This window comes from Lithobates pipiens, unplaced genomic scaffold (assembly GCF_037356315.1).
Source record: "Lithobates pipiens isolate NorthernLeopardFrog02 unplaced genomic scaffold, aLitPip1_a1.2 Scaffold_28, whole genome shotgun sequence".
Lineage (NCBI taxonomy): Eukaryota > Metazoa > Chordata > Amphibia > Anura > Ranidae > Lithobates > Lithobates pipiens.
In genome coordinates this window covers 150,165,221-150,178,606 of record NW_027507789.1, presented here as the reverse complement: position 1 = coordinate 150,178,606, position 13,386 = coordinate 150,165,221, and the positions used below count along the sequence as shown (strand labels likewise).

At 42.1% G+C, this 13,386-nt stretch overlaps 1 protein-coding gene across 1 annotated transcript in view; it reads right to left on the bottom strand.

Annotated features, from left to right (window-relative positions):
* Positions 1–13,386, bottom strand: part of LOC143934801 (proton channel OTOP2-like) — an 82,029-nt gene that overhangs the window by 24,355 nt on the left and 44,288 nt on the right. Inside the window, exon 4 of the mRNA XM_077458425.1 lies at positions 10,215–10,363. Within this exon, the coding sequence (XP_077314551.1) occupies positions 10,215–10,363 (149 nt within the window). The remainder of the gene's footprint in view (positions 1–10,214; positions 10,364–13,386) is intronic.

The window sequence follows — 13,386 nt, the reverse complement described above, 5'->3', positions numbered from 1 at the left end:
AGTCAGTGCTCTAAATTGCGAGCCACAACTGTAACTGCCATTTCAGGCTTTAAATTGCCGATAGCCGAGTCCCACGTCTTTTTAAGCAGAGAGTCAATCCTTTTGTCCATGACATCTGCCAAGGCCCCCATGTCTTCAAACGCCAAATCTGTGTGTCTAGAGACCTGGGAGAAAGCGGCATCCAATTTGGGATTTTTATTCCAAAGGCATGCCGGGTCCTCTGAAAATGGGAACCTTCTTTTGAGGGATCTAGATAAAAAGGGCTTTCTCTCCGGATCCTGCCACTCCTTTTTAACTGTTTCCATTAAAACTCTGTGCACTGGAAACACCCTTCTTTTTGGCTCCCCCAAACCTGAATACATTTGGTCATGCAGGGTTAGGGGCTTTTTATCCGTCTGGATACCGAGGGTTGCATAAATTGCCTTTAAGAGGTCCTCTACCTCATCAAGGGATAATTTATATCTGGAGGCTTTCCTGGACCCGTCCTGGTCCTCCCCCTCGGAACCCTCCTGGGAATCGGAAGAGGAACTGTCTGGAAGTTCCCTACCTGTCCCTGAAGGGCCTGCAACCTCTGTCCCCCCTGTACTAGCAGGTTGGACCGGAGCAGAACTCTGTGCTAGAGGTGGGGTTGTATCCTGGGGAGATGGACCCGTGGGAAGCTGAAATTTTTCAAAAAGGGACCTAAAAGAAGAGAAGGTGGACGAGAGCTCTTTGACTGAAGCTGCTAGTCCTGACTCCTGTTCAGATTCCCTTTCCCTAACGAGGGAGTCAATACAGCCTTTGCACAACACTTTGGTCCAAGATTCCCCTAAAATGTCCCTACAGGAGGCACACTTCTTTTTTAGAGCTATGCGTAGACCTAGTTTTTTCCGTAGCTTTCTAAAAAAAAAGGAAAAAAGAAAAAAACAGAAAAGGACAAAGTCAATCAAAAGCTCGGGATACAACCCTGGGAGTGCACTAGACCCTTTTTTAAAACAAAGGGATCTGAGCCTCCCCTCCCCCCTGGCCACCCAGGGGGTCTGCCCCCCCCCCCATGATAGAACCATACATTGGGGTGGGGGGATCCTAGATAGAGAGTACCCCTCCCCAGGGTGCTCTTACCTTAGGAATGCTGGAGATAGAGTCTGTCGTTTGAGCCTCAGCTTCCGACATGACTGCAGGTGGCTGCTTACTACAGAGTTCCACGCTGCCTGTGCACGTTCTGAACTCATCTCCAGCTTGTGCCCGGCCCTCCTATCAGCTCCACGACCCGGAACCGGAAGTCGTTCGTATTCGAGGTCAGGCCTTAGTTTCCGCCGGATACGACGTCGCCCGTCGTTCGGCCCGCTCGGTTCAAAGAAAAAAAGGGGCGGACTGTACCCTTGTACAGGGAAATCTTCCGAACAGCTTGCCAGCTGCGTCCCTGTAGACACGATAGGAGTCCCCCACGACCTGAAGCCGCGCTCGACTCGGAAGGGGTGGCAGTACCTGGTGAGGTAAGTAAACCGTTCGACCCGTCCGACACGCGGACGTTGGTTTCGAACGGTTTGAACCCAGCTTTCTCCAAACGAAGCCCCTGCTTCTTTCAACCGGGTTCTTTATCGACAAAACGGCCACAGCCTCCCCGACTGATTGGCCTGGTTCCTTGCACAGTGTCTCCCCGCCGGAGGAAACACTAATAACTGAGGTCCGGCAGGGGAAGTAAGAATTTATGGGCTGGCGCAGTGTTTCCAGAGGAAGAGGAGGAGTCTATCTCTCATAGTGGCTGTCCTGAAAGACGATTAGGGAAAACAAAAAATGAAAAAGAAAAAAACCCACCACAGAAGCATAGCAGGACCCCTTTGTCCTGTGCATTTCTATGTGCATTTAAAGTGACGCTAAAATCTTTTTTTTCTGTAAAAATAACAAACCTGTTATACTTACCTGCTCTATGCAGTTTGTTTTGCACAGAGCAAGCCAGATCCTCCTATTCTTGGGTCCCTTGCTGGCTCTCTTGGACCTTCCCTTCTGTCCCCTTGTTGGCTCTTTGCCCCCCCTCCTGTCGAGTGCCCTTACAGCAAGCATGTCCTTTCAGAAAAGACAAACTTGTAAAAGAAGGTAAAAAAGGATTTATCAATGAGAAAGAGGAAAAGTACCTCATTCCTGAAACTTGCAGGTTCCCCGTCATATACGCAATCCCTAAAATCCATAAGAATAGCACAAACCCACCAGGATGCCCAATCGTAAATGGAATTGATTCTCTGTCCTCAAGATTGGGACAGTACATAGATTGCCACCTCCAAACTCTGGTACAAAACACTAAGGCATACTTGAAGGACACAAAACACATATTGCAAATTATGAAGGATATCAGGGTTTTGTAAAAAAAAACTATTATGGCCACAACAAATATCTATAAAGGGGCCATAAAGGCAGCCAAATGGGCTTTGGTGAACAATGGAGACATGGATAGACAAAAAAAAGTTCATAGTGGACTGCCTTGTTTTTTGCTTAAAGCATAATTTTTGGTATCAGGATCAATACTACCTCCAAACCAAGGGGGTAGCCATGGGGGCTAGGTTTGCCCCAAACATAGCAAACTTATATATGGCCAAATGGGAAGAAGAAGAGGTATTGTATAACTCACCAAGCCAATTTATTTGGTACATATATGTAAGTAGCTATTTAATTTTAGAGTGTGGTAGGGTGATGTACACTATTAGGTTGCCATTTAATTAATGGTGGCCATGTGTATCACCTCGACACACACACAAAGATCATAACAATATAGCCAGGGGTAGTTAACAGACAAGAAAATGGCCACAGTTCAGTTTAATGTGGGCACAAGAAAAATGGAGACTTTCAATGCACCAAACATTAATTACCACTAGGGGTCGCTTGGAACTGTGGTTGAATAGGCTTAGACATGGGAACATAATAAACTGCTCACTAGATACCAAATGTTAGCATATATATATATTTTATATATTTTATATATATATTTTATTTAGATATAGAAGATATTTATCAGCAAGTTGCCGCAATTTAATCATAATTGTGGGCTATAAGAAACTAGCAGCATATATATTAGAGTGTGTCAACACAAGATATCCACCAAGAAAGTCGCCACAATTTAATTATAAGTATAAGCTATGAGAAAATGGCGGCGATCACCGCTATAAATAATATGGGAAGGACCCCAGCCAATCACAATTCCCAGAGTTGCATACATACGGTTGCACAGAGGAAGTCACGAGATTGATCGGCTAGTGTGGAAGTAAGCAAGAAGTCTCTTGCAGCACAGGCTCAGAACGGGGTTAATGCCGGGAACTGGGGCTGCAGATCAGGTCACAAATTAATGAAATCTAGTCAGGTACCACTGTCTCCCTCCAAGGCATCCCATATCATTCTGAATTGTCTGTGAGATCACCAATAAATAAAGGAAGTCAACTGGGTGTATTTAGTAATAGGGGTACCATTCTTGCTAGCCCCTGCCCGAATTGGGTGCCATTTACGACCCTGTCCGGATGCCCTCTGCCTAGACTATTGTGACCCATCTTGTACCATTTGTGCCCTGAGCTGCATCAAGAGAGATTAGTGTCTGTCAGGGACATGGTATGCGCAGACATGCATTAGCAGGTGCCCATCTTACACAAGTATAGGCAGACACGGTAGGTCTTTTCCTTCCCCACTCCTCTTTGTACACAAAGCTTTAGTGGCAATATGTATGCCAAAAAATGATATTATATATATGGCGTTATTTTTTTAATATGTTCTTTTTTGTGCAGTTTTTTTAAAAGCAGTGGTTTCCTGATGCAAAGGAACGAAACATGTTGAAACCACAACTGGTTACAATGGATGCATTAAGTTCTTGTTTGGCATCTGGTGTCTGCCTATGAACTAGTGCACCTTTGTTCATTGTCTATTACCATGGTTTTAAATGAGCACATATTTTGTATTCTTTGTAATAAGAGAGTTTTTTTATGGTAATTATTTGTTCGTGTTTAATGGCACCTTAAAAGGTCCCACCTGCGTTTATAGTTTGTAAATTTCAGTCCCCGAAATGTTATAACAAAATAATAATTACAGTGCTGATTTAATAATATAAATGAGTCATTATGAAAATTTATGCACAATAAATCATTCTAATAAATATTGTGATCAAATAAAGTCCTTCAAACAATACATGAAAATATTTTTAATCAAAATAAAAATTTCAAATGAAAGAAGTTCAGATATAACAATCCAACTTTGTAATGACTAAAAAGTTTCCATCACCAATATTATTCTTCTTATGGCAAAAAAAATAAATAAAAATAACTTTGATCCAAAGTGACCAAAACCACTAATAAAAGAAAATGCATGTACCAGAAGTGCATGCTTATCTCACTACAAAATTCGTAAAACACAGCTTGTATTCAAGGGTGGACACTCCATTAGGGGCGCTGTCCCCCTAATCTACATGCAGGGTACCATACGCATGGATTTCAATGGGGTGTTTTTTTTTGTTTGTTTTTTTTTTAGCCTGGGCTCCCATATGTGTGGGGCAAATTAAAGCTCAGGTTTCCCTGCGAAGAGAAAACTCAGTTGTTCAGCGTTTCATGTCAGTTTTCGATCAGTATCAGCTCAGGATTGCATCAGTATCAGCTCAGGATTGCATCAGTATTTTATCCTGTTCACAATGGAACACATCTGCGAATCAGATGTGTGCCCATGGAAGATAATGGGCCTGAATTTGCACCTGAGCTGGACTGCACTGCCTAGAAAACGCACACGTTTTTTGTGCAATGCGGAGTGCGAATGCACCGCAGATATGTGAACCAGCCTCATTAAAATGAATGTATTTTGAAAAGTCCTGCGAATTCGATTTGGTGTATGCTGCATCTTATTTGCATGGCTGTGGACAGGGCCTTAAAGCACATGATTAGAGCCTGAGTCACCAATTTGCTTGAGCACTGCACCCTGAGCCCACCCATTTGTGCAACAATAGCGCATTAATATTCGCCATTGTCTTTCTGCTTCTCCTACTGGCCAAGGGAAGAAGATGCGACTGTATTGGCCGCCGAGGAGGAGACGTAGGGGGAAGCTGCCTGCGACCTAGATGGGGTGGTGGGTGAGCGACAGCAGGTTGGGGGTTTTGACTGATGGGCCGAGCATGGGGAGGGGTGCTGGGTTTGACTGATAGACCAATCGAATGGGGGGGGGGTGAGTGGCAGGTGGTTTGTTTGTCGCCCCCCCCCCCAAAAAAAAAATGGAGCACAAGCCACCACTGCTTGTAATATTCTCAAAGATATTCCAAACAGGTGCATTTTACTTTAAGGCTTCATCTTGACTGCTGTCCTTTTCGCATTCAGTGACCAGCATAAAAATGTTTTATCATCCCATCTAGTCTGTGACAACCAGGAATCTGCTTTGAGCTGGATTTACTTATTCTCATCTGCTGAGTCCATTTTCTGTATGTTGTATATTACTAGAATACATCCACAAGGAAGGCAATTTAGTGGTCAGCATTGATGGGCACCGGTAAGCCAGGCAGCAATCAGCAAGTGAGCTTACCCCCTGTCACACAACCTCACCGCCCAGCCAAAAAAAGCTGCGCCGCAGCCCATTCCATGTTAACCCCACTGATTAAAGTGGAGTTGAACCTGAATGAGAGAGTGAAGGAGAGTGTTCCCTGGAATCAGCTGTAGTGAAGCCACCAGCGTGTACACATGGTTGGAAATTCCGATGGAAAAAGTCCAATCAGATTATGTTGTCGAAAAATCCGATCGCGTGGGCTCCATCTGACTTTTTCTGTCGGATTTTCCGACGCACAAAGTTTAAGAGTAGGATCTAAAATTTTTTCCGATAACAAAATCCGATCACATAAATTTCAATCGTGTGTAGCCAATTCCGACGGACAAAGTGCCACACATGCTCAGAATAAACTAAGACGAAAGCTACTGGCCCGTTTATAGTCCCGACGTACGTGTTTGATGTCACCTCGTACAGAACGATCGGATTTTCTGACAACTTTGTGCAACCGTATGTATGCAACACAAGTTTCGGACAAAATCCGATGGATTTTGTGGTCGTAATGTCCGACCGTGTGTACAAGGCATAAGGCGCATAAGATTCTTACCACCAATAAGCCGAGAAGTAGGAAAGAATGAGGAGAATTTGAATGCAAGAACTTTTCTATGAGTTTTTAACGCCTCCTTGAGGTGAGTGAGCATTTTGGCTAGTGATGGTGTGCACATAGCATTATATTCACTATTATTTTTATTTCTTTTTTCTTTTTCTAATATTTTTTGAGCAGTCACACAACTAGACTAGTGTGTGCGACAATCACTATTAATAAGCATTGTACACTTTATATATTTGTATGTATATTTTAGAGTTTATTTCATAGCGCTGCACTATTTAACAATTATAACACGTTAAAATTGCTTATGGAAAATATAGGGTACTAAGGTTTGTGGCCACTAACAGATTTTTGCATTCACAGAATTTTTTTTACTGTGTCACAAAATCAGGTTCAACAGCTTTTTTCATCCCTAGCTGCTGATAATTTTACTTCATCTAAAACTGAAACTTTCTTTCGTTTTGGATCAAGAAGGGAATGGTAAAAAAAAAAAAAAAAATTATTTGTTTCTGTCTGTATTCCAATGCAGATTTTTCTTCAATTCTTGCCCAATTCTTGCCCCATAGAAAGAGGAAGTGAAAAGGAAATTGCTGAATATTGAGAGAATTTCTCTCTAAAGCTGGCCATACACTATACAATGTTCTCATTAAATTTCCTTTAGATTTACTTTCAACTGTGTAGTACAAGGGCCTGCCTCATTGCACACAAATTAAAAGTGTTTAGATTTGACCTCATATTATACGGTTTTGACAAATCTAAAGGAAATCTATAGAAGAAAAAAATTGTATAATGTATGGCCAGCCTTAGACCCCATACACACCATTAGATTTTCTGCAGATTTTTGTCTTCAGATTTACCAAAACCGTGTAGTGCAAGGGCCTGCCTGATTACATACAAATTTAAACTCTTAAGGTTTGACCTCATATTATATGGTTTTGGTAAATCTGAAGACAAAAATCTGCAGAAAATCTAATAGTGTGTATGGGGCTTTCTTGCTTACTTTTTCCTGCTCTGGCAATTTAAATAGTAGATTTTACCCCATTAGGAGAAATGGAAAGGTTGAATTTCCCCATTGGGGTGTAAAAAAAACAAAAAAAACAAAACAAAACACACACACACAAAACCCACCAGGGGTTATAATCCTTCCTTTTTTTGTTGTCATTATGTCAGGGGCATCTAACGCTTTGTCCACAAGGTGATAGATATGGCCAAACTCTGGGTGGAGACCAAACCTGTTATAAGCCAGCTAAGCTTGCAGTCTCATGCTTGTGATAGAGTGTGCAATAGACATGTGCAGAGTAAAACATTTTGTTTACTTTTCGTCCGAAAAATTTATTTATTTAGTTACTCCCGAAATTCGTTTTTATTTATTTCGCTTTTCGTTCAAAAATTGCATTCGTCCGAAAATCCACATGAATTGCGGTCAAATCTGTCTTTGAAGGCTTATGGTGTCTGTCGAATGTATAAAGAAGATTCGACGGAGCTAGTATATAGCATACTTCGTGTGAACTTTAGATCCCTATTAAAGTCTATGGGACTCCAACATTAAAAATCGAAAGTGCTAATTTTAAAGGCTAATATGCAAGTTACTGTCCTAAAAAGTGTTTGGGGACCTGGGTCCTGCCCCAGGGGACATGTATCAATGCAAAAAAAAGTTTTAAAAACGTCAGTTTTTTCGGGAGCAGTAATTTTAATAATGATTAAAGTGAAACAATAAAAGTATAATATTCCTTTAAATTTCGTGCGGGGGGAGGGGGTTGTCTATAGTATGCCTGTGAAGGGGCGTATGTTTCTGGTGCTTAGAACTGTCCCTGCACAAAGTGTCATTTATGCAGGAAAAAAAGTCCTTTAAAATCACTCGCAGCTATTATGAATTGTCGGCTCCGTAATACAGAGAACACTCATTGAAAGTCATTGATAAAAAAAATAAATAAATAAATAAAAAAGCATGGGGGTCCCCCAAATTCAATTACCAGGCCCTTCAGGTCTGGTATGGATATTAAGGGGAACCCCGCGTCAAATTAAAAATAAAATTGACGTGGGGTCCCCCTAAAAATCAATACCAGACCCTTTATCCGAGCACCTGACAGGCCACAGGAAAAGAGGGGGGGACGAGAGCGCCCCCCCCTCCCTCCTGAACCGTACCAGGCCACATGCCCTCAACATTGGGAGGATGCTTTGGGGGTCTGTGACCCCTCAAAGCACCTTGTCCCCATGTTGATGAGGACAAGGGCCTCATCCTCACAACCCTGGCCGATCATCTCTCCGTTTGTTATATGCGGAGGGCGGGGCCACCCGTCACCTGACCCCACCCCCCTCTGACGCAAATGGAAACCCGGGCTTCCCCATTACGTATGGGTGACCCCGTCCCCTTTGATGTAACGGAAACCTGCCTGTGTTACATCAGAGGGGTGCGGGGTCACCCATACGTCACAGGGAAGCCCGGGTTTCCCCTTGCGTCAGAGGAGGGCGGGGTCTGGTGACGGGTGGCCCCACCATCCGCATATAACAAACGTCAGGCTGCCGGAATCCCCGCAGTGTCTCCTCCGTGGAGACGAAAGATGGATGGATTTGCTGCGCTGATTCAGATCAGCCATCGCTGGACCCCGGAGAGATGACCATCCGTCGCTGGATAGCAAGAGTGGATTACCACCGCTGGAATCTTTTTTTTATTTTTTTTATTTTTAATAAAGGAATTTTTTAAAAGTGTGTTTGTCTTATTTAACAAATTTTTACACTTTCTTTGTGAAATGGTAGGGGTACTTTTGTACCCCCTTACCATTTCAAACAGGGGGGGCGGGATCTGGGGGTCCCCTTGTTAAAGGGGAGTTCCAGATTCTGATAAGCCCCCCGCCCACAGATCCCCACAACCACCGGCCAGGATTGTGGGGATGAGGCCCTTCTCCGCATCAACATGGGGACAAGGTGCTTTGAGGGGGTCACAGACCGCCAAAGCATCCTCCCAATGTTGAGGGCATGTGGCCTGGTACGGTTCAGGAGGGAGGGAGGCCGCTCTCTCGTCCCCCCCTCTCTTCCTGTGGCCTGCCAGGTTGCGTGCTCGGATAAAGGGTCTGGTATGGATTTTTAGGGGGACCCCCACGTCAATTTTTTTTTACATTTGACACGGGGTTCCCCTTAATATCCATACCAGACCTGAAGGGCCTGGTAATTGAATTTGGGGGACCTCCACGCCATTTTATTTATTTATTTATTTATTTTATCAATGACTTTCAATGAGTGTTCTCTGTGTTACGGAGCCGAAAATTCATAATAGCTGCGAGTGATTTTAAAGGACTTTTTTTCCTGCATAAATGACACTTTGTGCAGGGACAGTTCTAAGCACCAGAAACATGTGCCCCTTCACAGGCATACTATAGACACCCCCTCCCCCGTACGAAATTTAAAGGAATATTACACTTTTATTGTTTCACTTTAATCATTATTAAAATCACTGCTCCCGAAAAAACTGCAGTTTTTAAAACTTTTTTTTGCATTGATACATGTCCCCTGGGGTCAACTATATCGAACTGTTGTAACAACGAAAACGAAAACAAAGCATTTATTTATGTCGGATCTTGGATCTTTCGTTTTTTGGATTCTGTGCTTTCGTTATCGTTTGTCAAAACGAAAACGAAAATAGCTGAAATTCGGACGAAAACGAATGCACATGTCTAGTGTGCAATACCTGATCAAGCTACCCATTTATCTGCCCTACTCTTCTAGATTGGATTACCTCTTTGACGACCTCGGAATGGATATCAATTATTCCCTGAACTCTTCCTGCCTTTTGACTTTGGCCATTGAACCTGTCTATTCTGAACCTAGTCTTCCTGCCAACAGCAAGTACCCGTTTGCTTTGCTCAGTTTGTGCATACACCCCGTGTGGTGGCTAGGCACTATCGCATTGTGTATAAGACCCGGGGGCAACCGAATACTGGTAAGCCTACTTGCCTTATGGCTGCTATAGGTGAAAAACACAGTAGCCAGCTATAGTGTCTGACCACCTGCGTTAGGGGTAAGCAAGACACCCTAGCTTAGATTCAGGAAAACCTTTAGGTGTTAACATTGTTGAAACTCAGGAGCAAGTACTCGTGTAAATAAAATTATGTATGCTACATGAAAAACCTTGTACCTTCATCATGATCATTTTTAGTGCTATTCATTTCTGAAGCCTTTCTGCTAAAGAACAACTTTAATTCAGTTGTGTGATGTCTGGATTCTTCGGTAACCGTGATAATCCAGATAGTCAGATTTACCATCAACAGCATCATCAGAAAGCACCTGAGAAGATAAATAGTACAATGATATAGAGGGACATTTCTAAATATTATAAAGCTCACATACAGTTTTATAGACACAACTACAATACCATTCTTGCCCGTGCAAGTTCCTGATCGACATGTGCACTGACAAAAAATGTGTTTGTTTTCATTTCACTAGTTTTTTCAGAAATTCAGAAATTTGAAAATCCGAATTTTAGAAAATTAAAATAAATAAATAAAATAAAGAATGAAAAAACGTAAAATTCAAATAACCAACTATTAAATTATAGGTATTGCATTTTCCTTTGAAAATTTGGTTTGTAAATATAACAAATTCAAACTTATCTGAAGTTATGAATTATGCGAAATAACGAATGCCGCATCTAAAAAATGGAATGGACCAAATTAATAATAAAAAGGTTTTATTATTATTTATTATTAGATCATTACGTTCCATTTGTTTAGATACGGCATTTATTAAATCAGTTCATTCGTAACTTCGGATAAATTCATACTCGTTACGTTCACTAACAGCCAAATCTGAAATGAAATTCCAATACTTATAATTTAATATTATTTTAGATTTTCAAATTTCCGAAATTTCGAATTTCCAAAGTTCCAAATGAATGAATTTGTAAAAAAAAAAAAAAAAAAAAAAACGTATTCGGAACTAAACGAATTGCACATGTCTAGTACCTGATGTTGAAGGTAGTTCTATGATGTAGTAGAACACCTACTGTGTACAATATGCAAGAATAAAAATTCTCTTTTACAGATTTTTCAGATTTGTGAATATAAATTTGATATTATAGGTTTACATTTTCATACGAAGAGAAGAAAAAGTATCTCAGCTACTGCACAGTATGCAAGCTCTGTTCCATCAGAATCGCCGACCCATCAGATTAGGTAACGGAAGTGACGTTCCGTCAGCTGCGCATGCGTTCAACTGCTACCAGGTATGCTGATCTGACAGAACACTTGCAGTCAGAAGGCGGCAGCGGACATCTTACTAAACCCACCTATTTCTTGAATTTCAGAGTAATTTTAGCAATAAAGGGAGTGTATATAAATATAGTATATGGACATCTGTGATGTTTTGATGTTACATTTTGAAAGAAGCTGAACGTCAGCAATAGGAAGGTGGCGGAGGCCATGATGGTACACCCCGCATTACTCAAAGCTAAACCTTTAGGCTTTCAAAAGTAAACATCCAAACAGCATCAGGATATCAATATTACTCTGAAATTCAAGACGTAGCTGGGTGTACCAAGATGTCCGCTGCCTTCTTCTGATTGTAGATGTTCTGTCAGATGAGCAAACCTGGTAGCAGTAGACGCATGTGCAGCTGACGGAAAGTCGCTTCCGTTACCTAATCCATTGTTTCTCAGCTCCAGTCCTCAAGGTGCCCCAACAAGTCATGTTTTCAGGATTTCCCTCAGATGAAACAGCTGTGGTAATTACTAAGGCAGTGAAACTGATCAAATCACATGTGCAAAATAATGGAAAATTTGAAAACATGGCCTGTTGGGGAGCCTTGAGGATTGGAGTCGAGAAACACTGACCTAATCTGATGGGTCACCGATTCTGACAGAACAATGGCATGTCGTAACAGTCTCAACCTAAGGCCCCATTCACACCAGAGCATAGCGTTTTCAGGCAGAAAATCGCACAATTTTACCATGATTTTTTGATGATTTTTACATCATTTTTTACTGCATTTTGCTGCGATTTTGTGCAGGGCAAAAGGTCACCAATGTAAAAAGAAGAAAAATGCCCAAATCTGCCCGATTCAAGCGACAAAATAGGGTCAAGAACTTGTTTGAGCTTCAGGCGTTCGGCTTCAAATTTGAAAAAACGAAATTTACTATAATAAATATCCCCCCCCCCCCAAAAAAAAAAAAAAATCAAAAAAAAATAAATAAATAAAATCGCAATAACGGTATATTGATTGGTTTGCACAAAAGTTATAGAGTCTACAAAATAGGGGATAGATTTATGGCGTTTTTATTTTATTTGTAATGGTGGCAAACTGCAATTTTTATCAGGACTGCAACATTATGGCGGACATATCGGACAATTTTGACACATTTTTGGGACCATTGTCATTTATAGAGGGATTAGTGCTATAAAAATGCATTGATTACTGTAAAAATGTCACTGACAGTGGAGGGGTTAACACTAGGGGGGGCGATCAAGGGGTTAACTGTGGAACTGTTCCAGATGAGCTTCCCTGAGATGAGTTCTGACAGTTTGTGCAGAAATTCTTTGACTATGCAAACCGATTGTTGCAGCAGCTGTGTGGGTGCCCGGTCTCAGGTTGGATGTACTGCCAAATTCTCTGAAATGCCTTTGGAGATGGCTTATGGTAGAGAAATTAACATTCAATTCAAGGGCAACAGCTCTGCACGCTCCCTCAAAACTTGCGACATCTGTGGCATTGTGCTGTGTGACAAAACTGCACATTATTGAGTGGCCTTTTATTGTGGCCAGCCTAAGGCACACCTGTGCAATAATCATGCTGTCTAATCAGCATCTTGATATGCCATACCTGTGAGATGGATGGATTATAGGAGAAGTGCTCACGTAGGCCCCTTTCACACTGGGGTGGTTTGTAGCACCTGAAAAAACCGGCCCCTTTCACTCCAGTGTGAAAGCCGGAGGCCTTTCACACTGGACTGGTGCGCTAGCAGGGCGGTGAAAAAAGTCCTGTTAGCTGCATCTTTGAAATCAATGGGGCAGCCCCGGCTATACCGCTGGCAAAGCGCCACTGCATCTGCGCTTTTAACCCTTTTTCGGCCGCTAGCGGGGTTAAAACCACCCCGCTATCGGCCGCAGACCGTCGATAAGACGGTAAAGCGCCACTAAAAATAGCGGCGCTTTACTGCCGACGCCCGCACCGCCCCAGTGTGAAAGGGACCTAACACAGATTTAGACAGATTTCTGAAAAATATTTGAGAGAAATGTGCCTTTGGGTATAAAGAATAAGTTGCAGATCTTTAAGTTCAGCTCATGATAAATAGGGGCAAAAACAAAAACGTGTTG